The sequence below is a fragment of the Citrus sinensis genome, chromosome 1 (genome assembly GCF_022201045.2).
Source record: "Citrus sinensis cultivar Valencia sweet orange chromosome 1, DVS_A1.0, whole genome shotgun sequence".
Lineage (NCBI taxonomy): Eukaryota > Viridiplantae > Streptophyta > Magnoliopsida > Sapindales > Rutaceae > Citrus > Citrus sinensis.
This window is the reverse complement of record NC_068556.1, coordinates 11,210,679-11,229,389: the sequence shown is the minus strand read 5'-3', so window position 1 is coordinate 11,229,389 and position 18,711 is coordinate 11,210,679. Positions and strand designations below refer to the sequence as shown.

The window sequence follows — 18,711 nt, the reverse complement described above, 5'->3', positions numbered from 1 at the left end:
TGTTATTTATGATCTTTTTATTTTAGTCCAACTTAGATCATCAAAATATTAATTTTTTTTTTTAGGTAGAGCGAGAAAGGAAAAAGGGCAAAAAAGGAGAAAAAAAAATAGAACAAACAGAACTTCATACTCAACGACCATCATAGCTCCTATGATAATCCTAATTTCAACCATGGGTGATCAACTGCGAATACTATGTAAAACACAGAAACCAGATCCTGGCTGCACAAATAATACATACAAGCAGGCACAGGTTTTGAGTGTAAAATAGAAACATCAAACAAATTAAAATATTAAAGCAATTCGGAGTGCCATTGTAGCCTTAGAGATTAATACTCTGTGTCTGCAGCGTTAGCATTACAACTGCATTGGTAAGCTACTCTCACCAAAAAATTTAGAACATGCCACGGACAATAGCAACATTCATAAGCCTTGACAGCAGAATGTGCACAAATGGCTTCCAAACTGTGAGATAACATCCACAAGACCTCCATAACCTCCAACAGATATAACCTGTTCAGAACAATGGCTTTAGCAAAACAAGAAGCAAAGCGGGCCAGTAATGATCAATGGATTAGTATCATTGTAACATTAGCCATCTATGCAATTGAAGCAATCGAGAAGTAGCAAGAAACCAAATGCAGAGACTAAATTCCAACAACTGAATGACAAATGCATATGCACACATGATGCATCCACAGATTATCACATGATAATTCCTTGGCTAGCTATTGGGTTTTAATTGGCATGTATCTCAGTAACTCATGACTTCTATCAGCAAGAATGCCAAACTTCTAAACATTCATTTATCCATCCATCCATGCTGATACATCTACTGTTGAAAGCAAAATTATCTGACGACAATAAATAGGTACCTAAATTGTTTCATTACCGACTACATCTATAGATGGGTAAATGCATGCGAACTGCAACTAGTTACACTTCAGCACCATGTTTTACCTCAGATTCACTTTACGTGACATCACAATGAGTAGGGAATATTGGTCTAAAAAGTAACAAGAAGCTAAACAACAAATATGAGCATCCTTCTATCAAACCAAAATGTAAAAAACATCATGCATTGTCATGAAAATTTTAGGGAAAAAAATAGAGAGAAAATAGATACTAGAAGACAGAGGAAAAATTAAGCAGAATCATACACCAGAGGGATGTAAAGAGACTGAAAATGCAGAGCGTGGAGCACATTGTATTTGTGAAAGTGTCATCCCATTTATATCAAAACGATTCAGTAGAGGTTCTGCCCCAACAGCTAAAATCTGAAATGTTAATATAATTATTATCAGCTGGTGAAACATGTAAAGCTAATCTATACCACAATACTCTAATAGGTACAGGACTTTGAAAATTGGCAGTAGTGCTGCAGTATATTGACTAAAGTAACTTATAGCACAATCCGATGAATACTTTACACAACCGCAAAGAGATCTTTGCAAAAGATGACAATCAACTTATATTCATAGAATTAAGGAATTGGAAAATTGAAGAAATGCAGCCAGCAGCAGAACGTATTTAGCGTATGAGACAGGTTTCAGTAAAGCAGTAGCATTGAACATATCAACTTAGAAAACAGCTTTCCACGCATTTTTCAGTCCAGAATGGGCTAAAACCTGCTTAATTTTCAAATCTGCCTGCCTCTTTTTTCTCACTCAAACTATTGTGCTGTTAAGGATATAAATAAATGCCCTTTTCCTTCCATAGGTAGGCAAATGTATAAAGATATTCAATTCCAGCACAGGTTCATCCCACTTACTTGATTATTATCAAATACTACATCCTGTATAGGAGAATGACTGGAAATGGTAGAAACACATTCAGAAGTGGGGAGATTCCAGACTGACAAATTTTGACCACTGCCACAAGCCTGTGAAAGTAAGAACTCAATAACAAAATAATAAAAGTCACATTCTGAGCTAAAACAGCTATGAGATTAGAAATAATCTTCACACCAGAACAAGCTATCATAGACATTTGTATTACAGTGGAAATTTAATCATAAGAGTATCTTTTAACACTTATTCCCAACTACTAAGTTTTTTGATATACTCTGTCAAGATATGCCAAGAGTCAATGCCTTCAATTCACCTCCAATATCAACATACTACATAATAATTTAAAGAAATGCAAATCAACTGAAAAGTATAACATAATTTGTTGCTCGAACTCTTACCAACCAGCTCTCGCTTGCATCAAGAGTAATGCAACTAACACAAGAAATGACTCCTTTCAACTGTTTATCTTTCACGGGATCAATTACTTTAATACACTTTCCGCTTTTGCAATCTAGGCAAACACCATATAAACATGCAAATTAGAAACTTAAATTTGACTAGTTAATCATGTATACTAAAGCACAAAGCAAAAAAGGGGATGATATAAAATGCAGGAAAAATAGATTTGATGACAATTGATTCATAGCAGCATGGAACCACTTTAGAATATAAGGCAGATAATGACGTTAATTAATGTTTTGTCATTGTATATTTTGTTGGGGCCAATTTCCACGCATCAATGTATGTCACAAAATGGTCCCAACGCATGAAATACCACAATGCTCTATTGGGGGGCCTTGATTTATTGAAATTAAAACTGGCTACTACCCCAGATTCGTGCAGTTCCATCCTCAGAACCAGTTACAATCTGACAAGTAAAAAAGATGAATATCAGAAAGAGAAGTAGATAAAATATTCGAACCACATTTATGTAGCAAACAGCTGCACATGTCAATATCAATAGTAATCAATATTTAATAGCACAAGGCAGTGCCTAACTGCAGCCATATGAATCAACAGCTAGATTAACAAGTCTAAAGGAAATTCTTCATGCATATTAATTGCAAGCAGACTTTAGCAAACAAAGATGTGGCGATTAACAAGAGTTACCAGTCACTAGTTTTCAACCTGCGTTGGAGTAGACAATACCAAATTAAAAATAATGCAATCGTTTGTAGAAACCCATTTTTAAAGAGGAATAAATATGATAACTGCATAACCCTTTGAATAAGTTTTAAACTTTACTTCAAATAAATTATTCATACATGACCATTTGTATAGACTTCCCAACAACAATTCATCAACCAACCAGGAACTGGATTTAATGGAAAACATCAGCAGAGAACACAAGCAGAAATAAAATTTAAGATTCTTCAACATCTTGCCAGAATCAGTGCCGATTTGTCAAATAGAAAAGAGAAAAAGGAAAAAAATAGCCCATATTGAAATTATCTTCATTCCACAAATAAATGCATCAAATTTTTTTTTTCCTTCCTTGCCTCCTACAGAAATTTTCAAGATCTTCTCCCCTTGGAAGCAATTTGTTCTCTTTCCTCTTTGAATTCCCAAAGATAAACTAATATAACCATTACAACAAAAGAAAGATGAAAAATTTTCAAAGCAAAAGGTTTTCATGAAGGTAGTTCCAAAAAATTAAACACTTGTGGGGGGATCATTTTTAAGAAAAGGAAAAGGTTTGACCTGATTGGTGGAATTGCGGGCAACTATACAGTGCAAGTAGTCTGAATGCCCCTTAAAAACCATTTTGATCCTACTGCTTTCCTGAATAACTCCGTTAAACAAGAATTGGTTTTCAGTACAGATACCAGAAATAAATGAATGTCATTTGAAGATATTGTATGACACAATAAATTTAGAATTGCTCCTAATAAGAAACGTATTAGCATCTGAAACATATTCACCTTGAAAAGACACATACCACATCCCAGCAATATGCACAAGAATCACCCGCTGCCGAAAAGATGGCACCTCCCTTCAGGAAAGATGAAAGAGAAACACTTTCAGAATTAAATAATTGGGCACCATAGCCAATCAAGTGGTGTGAACATAAACATTAAAACAAAGAGGATTGAAGAAAATAAAAAACCTGAGGATCAACAGCGATCGCATTATTCTCAGGAACTGGAGAAAGAGCACCCCAAGGACCCCTGAGGGAAAAAAAAAATCAAATTTGGCAACAAAAAAGAGGTAGATAAAACCTGACCAACTATTACTTAAGTTAGGGCTGGGCGTCGGATCAGATTTGGATTGATCCGCATCGAACCGATCAGATTTTGTTCAGGTTGGATTTGGATTTTTAATTATGAGTTTCAATCCAATCGAATTTGATTTGTAATAGATCAGATTGATCAATCCGATTGGATTAAACTCATAATTAAAAATAATATATAACTTTAATATAAATAAGAAATAAAAATTAAAAGACAGGCCTAAACCCCTTAAATTCCCAAATCACAATAGAAAGAATCAATGAAGCAACTTGCAGCTGCATCACCCACGAACCCAGCCAATCTCTTTGAGAGAAAACCAGCCAGCTGTCCAGTCGTCAACGTCTCAGCTGTATGCCGACGACGTCCCAGACGACAGCCATTGAGCTTGTAAGTTGCCACGCTACCAGCCAAAACCGCATGCAAAAGCCGCTACATTTATTTGTTTATTGCAAGGGTTTCCAATGGAATCGGATCCATCAAAACTTGTGGGGTACAGTGATTATAAGTTATAAGAATAGATACTTTGAAAAACTTGCAGAGGTTTGGATCTTTTGAATTGATTGTGAACCTGTTTTTGTCTGCATGTCATTCTCGTTGTTTTTTGGTGATTGTAAAGTTGATTGTTTGATTTAGCTTTCTTGCTTTCGAGATGCAATTGTTACTGAAGATCTTAACAAAATAATTGAGGTTAAAATGAACACACTTTCATTCTGTCTTTCTTTTGTCCATTTGCTGGCTTGCTGTATTTTTTTTTCTTTTTTAATGTGTGATTTCAATTTTGTATTGCAGCTTCCAAGTGATATAGAGTCATCTGATTTATTCGAACACATCCAAATTCGATTCAATATGTTATTTTTGATCCAATCCGATCCGAATATATTTGGATCAGATTTGATCAGATTTAAGTTTGGATTACATTCGGATGACTTTTTTATTAATCTAAACAATCTGCAATCCGATCAGATTGATCCCAATCCGATCCGTATCCGATTTTGCGCACCCTTAGTTCAGATTGTCACAATTAATCAATAAATTTTCATCTCTGTCCTTTGTTTACCAGGTTGTCATGATTAATTAGTTACAATGTTAGTATTGAGGGCATGAACATAGTCGCATCAAACATTCTAAAATGACGTACAATTTTTTGCTCTCGTCTTGTCCTTGAGTATTTAGTTGCTTAAGACAAAGACACAAGGATGAAAATTTAGGAAAACTAATTATTTGACAGATACGAATAAATCAGTAGTGTTTCAGTTTACATCATACCATGTCAACTTCAGGACGCATATGCAGTGTTGGGTTCATATACAAGCTGCCTCTACACAAACCGAGCGTTACTGGGAAAATACAGTACTATTGTTGCACTATAGTCTCCCACTTAGACTAAATATAATGAAGACATCACAAAGGCACATATTGAACATTCTGGATCCTTTCAAACTAAGTGTAAATATAATGAAGACATCACAAAGGCACATATTGAACAATCTGGATCCTTTCAAACTAAGTGTGTTTTACAAGAATAATGAGACTTAATAAAAAAGAAACGAGGCAGTCTTTGGCGAGCCCAAGAGAAAGTGGGAAGACAAATAGGTATGTCCAGAAGAAAGTAAGTAAACTCAGGTTCCAAAAGGAATTCTCCCCAGGAAGAAAAAAAAAGGGTTCTACACATGGCAACCAAAGGGAAGGGAGTGCTTTTAGTGGGGATGCCTCTAGAGGTGCTTCTAAAGCACATGTATTTAACAAAAGTCAGACTGATTTTGGGAAGATACAAAAAAACTCAGAGAAAACAATTTGCAGAAAAAGTGTTCAAAATTTGAATTCAAATTCTCAACCCATTCCTTCTTCCGGTTGGTGAGCTAATTCTTCATGGCCCCAAATAAACAAAAAAAAAAAAAAAAAGAAGAAAGGGGTAATTGAGTAGGCCTTTTGACACCCCTTTAAATTCCTCATAAAACTTTAAATGAAATTACCTAAATAACTAGAGACAAATTAATTTATTTCTTATTTAGAAAGGAAATTCAACCTAACAATTAAATAATTTATTTTTTTGAAACATTTTTACTTTCATGATTTATATTTTTAATTTGTAATTGATTTTTTTTTTTTTTGAGAAACTAATAAGATTTCAAGCAATGGAGATAGAAACTATGTAATAAAAAGAAGGGATATTATCATTTTCCCACCAAAGCTATTCTGACACATCATGTCAGTACCACGGTTTGGTAAAACCATCAATTTACCACAAAACGTTTAAACTGTTAGCATTTTCCCACCATTCCGTTAAAACTCAGTTAATATGTAACGGAAAATTCATAAAAGGTCAATTTTACCCCTGGAGCGTAAAAGACCATATAATTAACCTTTTATGAATTTTGTAATTAAATCATCATTTACTGTTCTTCCTTCTTAAAGGGCAAAAATGACCCTTTATGAATTTTGTAAAATTGACCGTGTGGTGTTAGGTACTTCATAAATTGATTTAATTTATTTAATTTTTAAAAGGAAAATTTATTTATTAAATTTTTTGTGCAAAATTATTATCATCATATCAAAGATTAAATTGCTTCTTTTGCACATTCTTTTTTTTTCCCTTTCATAAATTGATTTTTAGTAGTAGAATAAATTGTTTTTAGATTAATTGAGAAATATGAGCTGAAATCACAATTCAAGGTGCAAGACAAGATGAATTGAACTTGGCGAGAAGACAAAACATTGTGAGCATTATTCAAGCTATTGGACAACCAAATACACAGTTTAGGCTAAATGCAAAAATGACAAATTCAGAATAAAACTGTTACTGATTGAGTTAACTTTCCAATGTAATTTTAAGAGATGGACTTGGAGTTTTCTAGAAGAAGTTATGACCAATTTATTGTAACTTGTTCAAGCTTTAATCTAAGTCTAGTCTAGAGTTTAGGAGTTCCAGCCATATTAATGAGCCCCCCTTGCTTTTTCAACTTCATTTATGATCCTTTTTTTATTTTGTTTTAAGTTTGTCAATGTTTCAAATAAGTCTAGCATTAATAATGGTGAGCTAATGAAGACTTTTGAAGTATTCTTTCGGCTAAACCTGTGCTTGCTTAAGTTTGCCAATATTTTAGTTGAGTCTAGCAATAATGACAGTGGGTGAGTGAAGACTTTTAAAGTATCATTTTGACAAAGACTATGCTTGGTTAAGTTTGTCAATGATTTAGCTAAGTCAATCATTAATGTTGGCAGGCTAGTTAAGACTTTTGGAGTATCTTTTTGAGTAAGTTTGTGCTTGGAGAGTTATTCCAATATTTCTAAGTATATTTTTAGGATCTTGGGTTTCTATTAGCCTATTTAAACTCAGCAACCATGTTATGTAAAATTCAGAATTTAGAAATCAATGTTATTTGAATTTGAAAGATCCTTATTTTTTGGAATCTTTATTTCTGTGATTCTTTTGTGAATTAATGAACCTATCAAGAATTTGCATTCTTATGGCATTCCAATCTTGACTTAGTACTCACCTTCTCATCTATATCTTAAGTGTAACGTCAATATCATTCTTCTACATCTCTGGTCCATGTTTTCTTAAACATTGGGTTAAGGTTTTGTTTAACTTAGATCTATTTAAAACTTTCTTGACAATTGAAACTTCAAATTAAGTGTAGATCTCAAAGTTTCACTATAGGATTTGCAGCACATATTCTTGAGGATCATATTTTCGCCCTAATAAAACTAACTGTGATTCAGCAGTATTCTAGGAGAAGATAAAAAGTGCTGTTCGGAACAAGAGAGAGGAAACGAGAATCTAGTAAGGTGCAACCTGTTAATTGTGAATTGTTGTTAAAGGAACTAGGTGTAGAAGATGAAGAGAGGTTAAAAATTAAGGAATTGCTGGGAAAAATGAACTTGTAACTTCAGCAAACCAGTTGTAAAGACTGCAGCAAGTAGGCTAAGGAAGCTATTAGTGAAGGTGGATTTGGCTATAATAGAATTCCGTGAAGATTCTAAGTTGGAACAGTCATCAATTTCAGGCCTGATATTGTGATTCTCCAAGAGACTAAAAAGGATTTCGTTGATAGGAAGCTAGTGGGTAGTGTTTGAGGATCTAGATATAAAGAGTGGATTTTTCTTTATATCTAATGGGGGGAGACAGACAAGAAGAATGAAGGATTTTAATTGTTTCGTCAGAGAAACCAATCTTTAGGATCCATCTCTGATTGGAGCAAATTTCACTTGGTCTAACTTAAGATCAAATGTTGTCTGTTGTAGGTTGGACAGATTTCTCTTTTTGCCAGAGTGGGAGAAGGATTGCTTTTGTAATCGACAAGGAGCTTTCCCAAGATCAACATCAGATCACTGCCCTATTGTTTCAGACTCCAATTCAATGGCTTGGGGGGCTAATCCTTTCAAATTTGAGAACACATTGTCAGAGCATCATTTGTTTAGAAAATATTTTGAGGATTGGTCAGGAAACAAGAGTTTGGTCATGAAGAAATTATCTTATGCAAGGAAAAAGCTGAAAATATGGAACAAAGAGGTGTTTGGGAATGTGAAATTCGAAAAAACAGGTACTTGAGAATCCAAGAGTGGACAAGTTTGATGGGGAAGGAATGTTGGACGAGTCTTTAAATAGAGATTTTAGTCTAGAACTAGGCTGGAAGAATTAATCTTTAAGAAAGAGACAATGTGGTGGCAAAGAACAAAAGTTGTTATGGGCTCGAGATACTGGTAATAACACTAAAATGTTTCACACTGTAGTTAACGGCAGGAGGAGTAAAAAAATTATTACTAGAAATGAAACTAGCGAAGGCTCAATTTTGGAGGATGACAAGAAAATAGAGGAAAAAATTGTTGATTATTTCAAGCTCTTATATTCTGGAGTTGGGACTAGTAGACCGTAAATTCTTGGTTTAAATTGGACGCCTATTTTAAGGTGTGAGGCTAATAAATTAGAGACCTTTTGAAGTGGAAGAGATTAGGAAAGCTATATCTGATTGCTGTTTTGAAAAATCTCCAGTACCGGATGGCTATTTAAAGGCTTTATTTCAGAAATGTTAGGGTTCTTTGAAGAAGGATCTGTTGAAAGGTTTTGAAGAATTCTATAACAGAGGTGTGATTAATAAAGTCTTAAGGAAGTTTTGGCAGAGACCATTTCTTCATCTCAGGCAGCTTTTATAAAAGGAAAGAAGATTTTTTATGCAGTTTTGGTGGCCAATGAAGTGGCGGATGAGTGTAGGAAAAAGAAGGGAAGGTTAATTCTCAAAATTGACATTGAGAAAGCTTTTGACCATTGATTGGATCTTTCTTGATCATTTCGAGCAAAAATGGAGGAGGCAGATTCAAGGCTGCCTCAAGTCTTATGAATTTTTATGTTCTAATTAACGGGCATCCAAGGGGATTTTTAAGAGTGTCTAGGGGCTTCAGACGAGGTGACCCTTTTTCTCCATCCCTTTTCACCTTGGCAGTTGATATCTTGAGTAGGATGGTGAAGAAAGCCCTAGATGCTGAGATCACGAGAGAATAAAGATTGATAGAGAAAATGAACTGGTCTAACACTTATAATTTGCTGATGACACCATATACTCTGGAAATGGGAGCAAAATAAGCAATTTTGTTTCTCTGGTGAAACCTTTTGGCTTAATTTCAGGCTTGAAAATTAATCTTTCAAAGACCATAATAGCTGGAACTAATTCTCAAGATAACAAGCTTTCGGCCTTGGCAATTAGAATTGGGTGCAGTGTTGGAAGTTAGCCTCTTAAGTCCCACGGTTTACCTTTGGGTGGCAATCCAAAATCAGTAGGCTTCTGGGAGCCGGTGATGCAGAAAATAGAAAAAAGGTTAAAAGGATGGAAAAGGGCTTTTCTATAGCGTAGGAGCAGACTTAAGCTTATACAATCTGTTCTTTCAAGCATCCTTACACATTTCCTTTATTTAAAATCCTTATCAAGATAGCCAAAAGGATAGAAAATTGATGATTGATTTTTTTATGGGAAAGTTTTGGAAAAAGCATGAGTATGCATTGGGTGAAATGGGAAACTGTCAGCAATTCTAGAAATAATGGAGGTTTAGGTATCGGCAATGTGGTGAACAAGAATTGTGCCTTACTAGCTAAATGGCTTTCGAGATCTTCTCTGGAGCAAAACTCTTTACAGCACAATATCATGAAGAGTAAGTACGGCATCCAAGACAACAAATGGGATACTAATGTGGTCACTAATGGATCTAACTGAAGCCCCTGGAAGACCATCTCTTTGGGGTATCCTTCTTTTCTTATGCATACAAGATTTGAGGTGGGAAATGAAGAAAAGATACAGTTTTGGTAAGATGTTTGGCCTGGCACTGTTTCTTTTGTGTGATTTGTTTCCTAGACTATATAGATTGACTCATGATCATAACATCTCAATCAAGTCTAAAATGGTTTTTGGCTCGTCTCCTTCATCTTGGAATGCAAACTAAATTTTTTTCGGGATATATAGAGAGAGAAACTGAAGAATCTTCAGATCTGTTGGCTATTTTGGATAATGTTTTTATTGATGAAATGAGTTTAGATAGAAGAGTGTCAAAGATTGAATCATCAGGCACTTTTCCTTGTTGATCATACTTCGATTGGTTAAGAGAAGATTTCTCATTCAATAGCTTTTTGCCAGCAGACTCTATATGGAAAGCTAATGTGCATTGTAAGGTACAATTTTTCGCTTGGGTTCTTTATCATGATCGAATTAACACAGCTGAAGTCATTCAAAAAGAGATTCCTAATGTCGTCCTAGCTTCTTCTTGGTGTTTTATGTGCAAGAATAGCGAAGAGACTGCTGATCATCTCTTCCTACGCTGCAAAGTAACATCTAGTCTTTGGAATACCCTATTTCAAGCTGCTAAAGTCTCATGGGCCTTTCAACACTCTTGTGTTTTAATGTTTATTGAACATGTCGCAGCTTTTGCTAAAGGAGAAAAAGCAAGAGTATTATGGAAATGTAGCGTTTTGGCTGCTCTATGGGTTATTTGGCTAAAATGAAACAACAGAATTTTCAGGGATCCTAGAGAGGAAGATGTCACATTTCAAAGGAAACAAGATACTTCGTTCTTTTTCATAATTTGAATTGGGAAGAAGTTTTAGATTTGGTGGCTTTTGCCTTTCGGAAAGGTTTTTGCCTTTATTTTAGATGTTGATGCTATTTTAGCCCTTCCACGACAGGTTTAGAGATATTCTCTAGTTTGTAAATTCTTAGGCCGTTTTGGCACTAGTCAGCAGCTTGTTCACCTTTTTGTAAATTTCTATATGTTCAATCTACTTAACTTTGTCTCAGAATAAAAAGTAGGAAGTATAAAAAGGTCTAATCTCTAACTAAGCCAAAAACAAAATTAATTAAAAAAAACAAACTGAAACTCATTTGATGATATCAGAGAGAGGGCATCTAAAATGTTGAGAAGGTGACCCCCTAGTATCAACTAATAAAAGCAATTGACGCATAACAGCTCAGCTCATTTCTATCATTTGTAATAACTCACTTGTGTTGATGATTCACCAAGTCCAGAACTGGCTTTACATGATTTCCTGAAAAATAAAAGAACACAATATAAATTCATGAAAGAGTGTTGATTGTTGAGAAACCAAACTGCTACACTAATCTCATTGAATGTAAGAAGTTGATGCACGGAACTTCTAGCATGAACATGAGTTGAAGACCTAAGGTTTTTATTTTTTTTAAATAAACCACACTCCCCGGGGAGACAGAACACTTGAAAATGGAAAGTTAAATTGAAACTAAACAGAAGCTTAAAGAAGATTACACTGTTGTACTAGCAAGCCAACAGAGAGAGAGAGAAATAAAATCAGAAAATATGTAAATGTCCGCCCGAAGCTATGATTTGAGTCGAAAACAGTAAAAGAAAACAGTCGGATAGCATTTGTAGTGAAAGAAATTTGAAAAAGCTGGATAGCATTTAACACTAACAGAAAACTGTGAGACCACATCAAGAAATTATAAAATCAAACAATTTATGACAGTTTGACTGCAGCAATCAGATTGACAAGAATGAGTATTCTCACATAAAATAAAGTAAGTTAATGGCACCTTTAAATATATATCCCATATCTATACCTTGTAAATTAATAGGCACTTTTGACTCTGTAAATTCCTTCCACCTCCACCCACAAATCCGCCCATCATCTCCACAACTGCATGATATTCAGTAAACAATTTAATTAATCATAAGTAGCAAGCGTCATTTATATCTTCATTCATACAGTCTATTCTCAAGTTAAAAGAAAGATTTAAGTTTTTTGCATGCTCAGCACATAATATTTGTGCGCATTCATACTAATAATTTATGAGAAAATAAATGATTGAAATGTAAAGCATTGTATGACTCAAACTTGTAAATAGCTATAGTCTCGATCGTCATCAAAAACAAATTCACACAAAAAGTGAAGTGCCATTTAGTTTTTATCAAACAAACCTCAACAACAAAGCATCTTCATTACCACCATAGAATTTGACGTCATATGCAGGTCCATCATGCCCATGAAGGAATCCATCAGGTTCAATCCCTAACAACCTAGGGAGAAAACAACTTTCACTTCCAAGTAAAGGCAGTTCTAACTATCTTCTGAACAATTTTCTAAACAATAAGTAAAAGCACACTTACTGTTGAACCTTGCTATTACTCAAACCCAATGGCTGCAACCAAGGTAACAAAGCTTATAATTTCAAATAAGTAATTGAATAATAAAAATAAAAATTATAAGAGAAAAGAAAAAGAAGAAATTAGAAGTTGAAAATGAGAAGAGTGAATTGAACTGACGAGTTTGGAGATGCAAGAAGGAATAGAGTAAGATGTTATAGAGCCGTCACTGGAGGCGATAACGATGGTGTCAGGGCTACCATCTTTAGAGGGGCCCCAAACGGTTCGAAATACGGTTCGGGTCAGGATCTCTCTTTCCTTCAGTATACTTTTTCTGTAAGCATCTTCGTCCCAGTTCGTTGAATCTCCACACATCCTGCTTCCACCTTGTTTTGTGTTGATGTCTTTCAATTTTAGTAATTGATTATGGCTTATAGGATCAGTCAGTGAGACTGTGAGAGAGAGAACTGAAAACGGTGTCGTTTTCCGAGTCAATAAACCGGACGATGCTATCGTCCTCTATTGAACAGAAGAAGCCAAATGATAGGCCGTAATCTTCAAGCCTAATTGCGATAGTATTTGAGTAGTGCTTACTTCTCCTATTAGAATATAAATTTTGAGGACTGAGAATGCTGAAAGTATAAAGTAAAAAATGGAATTATGGTATAGGAACTCAAATTTTATTTATGTATTTATTTTATCTAATATTAGAAGTCAATTGTTTTAAATTATAGTTTTATATTTATTTAAAAAATTGTAATTTTTAATTAGTATGTGAATAAAAAAATATATTTTTAAAATAAATAATTTATTTTATTATTAATTTTAATTATATAAATTATTAATTATTAATATTCTTAATTATATAAATCATAATTTTTATTAATTTTAATTTTAATTATATAAATTAAAACTATTGATAAGAGCAATAGAAATAAAACATAATTAATAATACAGTACGAGATTAATATTTTGTTAAAACAAACTATTTATTATTATTAATTATTTATATTAAAGAAACATTTATATTTTCAAATAAAAATAACATAGAGTAATATTATTAATTCTCTATGAATATAATAATAATTTAAATAATTTTAATTTAAAATTAATGTAAATTAGTACTTTTAACTAAATATAATATAATATTATGTTTAAATAATTTTAATATTATTATTTTGTCTATTGCTACAATGCCGGACTTTGAGCCTCGGCACCATGCCGCGTTTTAACTCTAACTGTTAGATTCAAGTAAAATTAATTCAATGGTTGAGATTGAATACAAAAAAACAATACAAAAATATGGGTAAATTAACACTTGGTTTTATTGCATGAATCCAATGGTTAATCTATTGCATGTGGGAATCATTGGGTTTGGAAATGATATGGAGTGGTTTTATTTTCTACGACACTGTAGGTTTTCCATGGTGAACTTTGGCTCCTTTGATCCAGCCCTTCTTTTGTAGTAATAATTAAATTGCTATCATTGCCTGTTAAATGATAAAACAATTATCAGTTTTCAAATTGATCGGCATTCCATGTCCTTTCTTTTTTCCCATTCATGCGGAATATTGCACAACAAATTTAGTTATTTCTTCCGTTTTGATGAAACAATGAATTATTAAAAAAAAATCACTTGAATGGTAAGATAATGTAAATAAAATATAATTACTATAAAAGTTTAATCAATATACATTTTCACATACAAATTACGAAACACATTTTACTATTTTCAGTAGCACATAAAAAGCTAGCTATCATACAAATTTCAATCTAAAAAATGTCACATCAAGATTATCATTATCTTTCTCTAAAACAAACATAAAAAAACAACAAGAACATCATTATCTTTAAATATTTGATGAAACAATGAATTTCTAGTGGTTGTATGTCTCCTACCAAATACAAGATTCTTTCATACCGATTTTCTTACACTTCTTGGTCATGCAAATACAATAAAGATTTCTCACTTTATTTTTATTTTTATTTTTACTAATTCTTATTATTTAAACATTTTAAGATGAATCTAGTAATAATCCTAATTGACCTACGTTTACTTTAATAATTGATTTAGACAAAACTAAGAATGTCCATGATAGGTCCCAATCAAGAGCAAGCTATAATGATTTAAGGAAATTAAATTTGTTCTGCTTTTGGTGAGAACAACCAAGATAAATATGTTTGATAATTTGCTGAATAATTTTATTAACAGTGGAAGACTTATTTATACAAGACAACTCCAAATTTTTAGACTAACAATCTCGGACAGAATCAATAAAAACAAACAACCAATATTTATTTAACAACTCAAATAAAAACCAAGTCAAACGTAATCACTTCGATTCGATACTCCACCACATTAGCAACGTTCCCTTTGACTCAGGAATTATTCCACTATTGTTGCAACACACAAGCACACTCACTTTGTACGTCTGCCCCAAACCCATGCATGGCTTGCATGGCACTCAAACGTAGTCCCCAAACTTGTTGGTGGCTCTTGCAGCTCTTGTTGAACGTCTGGGCTTATCAATTCTCCCTTCTGAAAGAGGTCCCTTGTCCTCAAGGGCTAGAGAAGGAAAATTATGTCTGATCAATGTAGCATCTTCCCATGTTGCCTCTTCAGGTGGTAATTTGTTCCAATGAACTAGGCTTTGCTCAATTAATTTCCCTCCCCTTTTTAATCAATGTGTATCCACAATTGACTCCGGCTGTAACATTATCACTCCCTTGTCATCGATAGGGGACAACTCAACAGTGGCAGTAGTTGATTCTCCCATCACTTTCTTGAGCAAAGATACATGAAAGACATGATGGATTTTTGCACCTTCTGCCAGTTGCAACTTATAGGCCACGGTTCCAACCTTGTGAAGAATTTTGTAGGGCCCAAAATATGTATTGGCCAACTTTTGATGAGTTCCCTTGAATACTGAGGACTAGCAATATGGTTGGAGTCTCAGAAACACCATATCACCCTCTTTGAACTCTACATCTCGTCGACCCTTGTCTGCGGATTGTTTCATCCAATTAGCCGCAGCTGCCAAATTTCTCTTCAACTGTGATAATAGCTCATCTCGTGATAACAAGGCTTTATCCACTTCATGCATCGGAGAAGTTCCCACTTGATAATTCGGCACTGTTGGGGGCAAGCGTCCATGTAGAGCTTGGAATGGAGTCATACCTGCTGACACATGGTATGTTGTATTATACCAAAATTCAGCCCATGCTAAGTAAAAACTCCACTTTCGCGGCCATTGGTGCGCAAAACATCTCAAGTATTGCTCTAAGCATCGATTCACTACTTCGGTTTCGCCGTCGGTTTGAGGGTGATACGCCGAACTCATTTTCAAGTGCGTGCCCGACAAGGTAAAGAATTCTTGCCAAAATTTACTCACAAAAATTGGATCCCGATCACTGAGTATGGATTTGGGCATACCGTGCAGCTTAACTACTCCGTCAATGAATTTTTCTGCCACTGTTTTGGCCGTGAACGGATGTGTTAATGATATGAAATGAGTTGACTTGCTTAATCGATCAACCACCACAATGATCGCATCCTTGCCTTGTGAACTTGGTAGGCCTTCAATAAAATCAATTGAAATATCATCCCATAATTGGAAAGGAATGGGCAACAACTGCAAGAGTCCAGCAGGTTTCAATGTTGTAGCTTTTACCCGTTCACAAGTCTCACATCTACTTACATATTCTTGAACCGAATTGAATATAGAAGGCCAATAAAATTGTTGAGTGTTGTGCAAATTTTAATGTACTCGCAAGCGCACGAATCTATTGTAGTATAGATCAATGGTGACGAGTGTCGATCCCACGAGGAGGTGGATTTTAATTGTGTGTAGAATTAATTTTGTAAATGGGTGATTGGATTTGTGGTGGAAATGATTTGGAATATGCTAAAACTTAAATTAAAATGGCGAGAATAGATTCTAAAATTGGACTTGCAATGACGAGAATAAATTGAAGAGAAATCTATTGAAATGACATACTTGGGTATCTGGATCCGTATCAACATGCATCATGGGCTAAATAATCCTTATTAATGCCAATTAAATCATGAGGGGGGAATCCACACCTCATGAACCACGCTCTAATCAATATGGTGCTAAGGGCTTATCGTGCCAAATAATAATAACCTTGTACTAGAGGGCCGGTGAAACCAAGGCGGTACTGGACAAGATTAGTATTATTTGTCGACGAGAAGTCAAAACATCCACAAAAACTAGAGGGGAAGAGAAAATAAATTTACCAAATTAAGCCCATGACACATGTTGAGACTTCACCTTCAACCCAAGCTTGAAAGAAAATTAGCCACTCATAATTGAACTAGGGGCAAAATGGAAATTTATTAAAATACGAAGAAAATACAAGATGGAGAGGGAATTACAGAAAATGGATCCCAAAAATGGATTCAGAGATATCAAATTAGGGGGGAGAGGCCCCCTTTTTATAGATACATGGAGTAAATCATGGCCATCGGATTAAAAACAGTTTGGACGCTTAGGATTGCGCCACGTCATCAGTCAACAATACGCGGTTTGACCACGCGGATGAACAGTAACACGGTTTGACCCTGATGAACAGTAACGCGGTTTGGTTGAAAATAATCATGTGTGATGCATGTACTGTACGCGAGATTTTTCGTCCACTGATATGCTGCCACGTCACCATCAACAGTATATAAGAATTTTAGCCCAACAGGATCGTGACACCTCATCAGTCAATGCCACATCATCGATCCATCTATGTGAACAGTGCTGTGAACAGTAACGTATACAGTACCGTACATGTGAACAGTGCCATTTTTCCTTTTATGCTCCTCCTAAGGTTTTTGACCGTCCTGAGTTCAAAAGTGATGTCCGTTTTGCCATCTGATCTCTCGTTTATTGTGAAATGACTACGATGCCCCTAAAATACATAAAATACTTAATTAAAATAAAACAAACGAAATTAAATTAAAAGAAGGTTAAATTCATAAAAGTAAAGGTGTTAGTAAGACTTGAAATGTAAAATGACGGTTTTCTCCTTTATAAATATGCATTTTCTAACACTCAACATTGAGCTAGGCGTTTGTATGCTCGTAGGACTCCGGAATGTCCTGTTTCAGATTCTTAAATGCCTCTTCTGCTTCTGAATTCCAGCAAAATTGTCCTTTTTTTAAAAGATTAGTGAGAGGTCGAGCTAAGACACCATACCCTTTTACAAATTTGCGATAGTAGCCTTTGAGGCCGAGGAAACCTCTTAGTTCTGTGATGTTTTGTGGTTTTGGCCACGACACCATAGCAGCAACTTTCCTTTCATCCATTTTCATGTTGTTGCAAGTAACGATGTGGCCTAAGTACTCCAGCTCCTATTGGCCAAAATTGCACTTGCTGATTTTAATAAAAAATTGTTGTTGCTTTAGGACTTCCAACGCCTGTTTGACATATTCAAGGTGGCTACTCCATGATGCAATGTATATTGGTATATCATCAAAGAATACAAGAATGAATTTTCTAAGATAAGGTCGAAAGATGGAGTTCATTACAGCCTGAAAAGTTGACGGCGCATTGCATAATCTGAACGGCATTACCAAGTATTCGTAGTGCCCATTGTGTGTGCGAAAGGCTGTCTTGTGGATGTCAGGCGAGTTAACTTGAACTTAGTGGTATCTGGCTCTTAAATCGAGCTTTGTGAAGTAAGCAGCACCAAATAATTCGTCGAGCATATCCTCAACTGTGGGTATGGGAAATCAATCTTTGATGGTTACTTCATTGAGAGCTCGCGAGTCGGTACAAAACAGCCAGCTACCATCTTTCTTTTCGACCAGCAGCACCAGAGAAGAAAACAGACTGGTGCTAGATCTTATCAACTCCGATCGCAACATCTCTTTAACTTGTTTCTCAATTTCTACTTTTTGAAAATATGCGTAGCGGTATGGTCGAACATTGACAGGCTCCGTTCCTTCTTTTAGTGGAATACAATGATCAATTCCTCGTGATGGTGGGAGCTTTGTAGGTTCTTGGAATATTTCCTCATAATCTTTCAATAATTGTTGCATATCTACTGGTACTGTGCACAAAGTTTCTTCCAATTTATGTCAG

The 18,711-nt window shown here is 34.8% G+C and overlaps 1 protein-coding gene across 5 annotated transcripts; it reads right to left on the bottom strand.

Annotated features, from left to right (window-relative positions):
- Positions 1-108: 108 nt before the first annotated feature.
- On the bottom strand, positions 109-13,206 carry LOC102619392 (THO complex subunit 6). 5 transcript variants are annotated; one of them, XM_052435749.1, is made up of 13 exons: positions 12,800-13,202; positions 12,644-12,675; positions 12,455-12,553; positions 12,097-12,173; positions 11,504-11,549; positions 3,898-3,958; positions 3,730-3,783; positions 3,492-3,572; positions 2,619-2,658; positions 2,189-2,301; positions 1,772-1,897; positions 1,161-1,277; positions 109-513 (listed from the first exon to the last, which is right to left on the bottom strand). In XM_052435749.1, the coding sequence occupies exons 1-13, from the start codon at positions 12,992-12,994 to the stop codon at positions 424-426; spliced, it is 1,131 nt and encodes a 376-aa protein (XP_052291709.1). In that variant the 5' UTR covers positions 12,995-13,202; the 3' UTR covers positions 109-423. The 5 variants fall into 5 exon arrangements, with proteins under 5 accessions (XP_052291709.1, XP_006475487.1, XP_052291720.1 ...); XM_006475424.4 differs by having other exon boundaries at positions 1,772-1,882; positions 12,800-13,199; XM_052435760.1 differs by lacking the exon at positions 1,161-1,277 and having other exon boundaries at positions 12,800-13,206.
- Between the last annotated feature and the right edge of the window lie 5,505 nt (positions 13,207-18,711).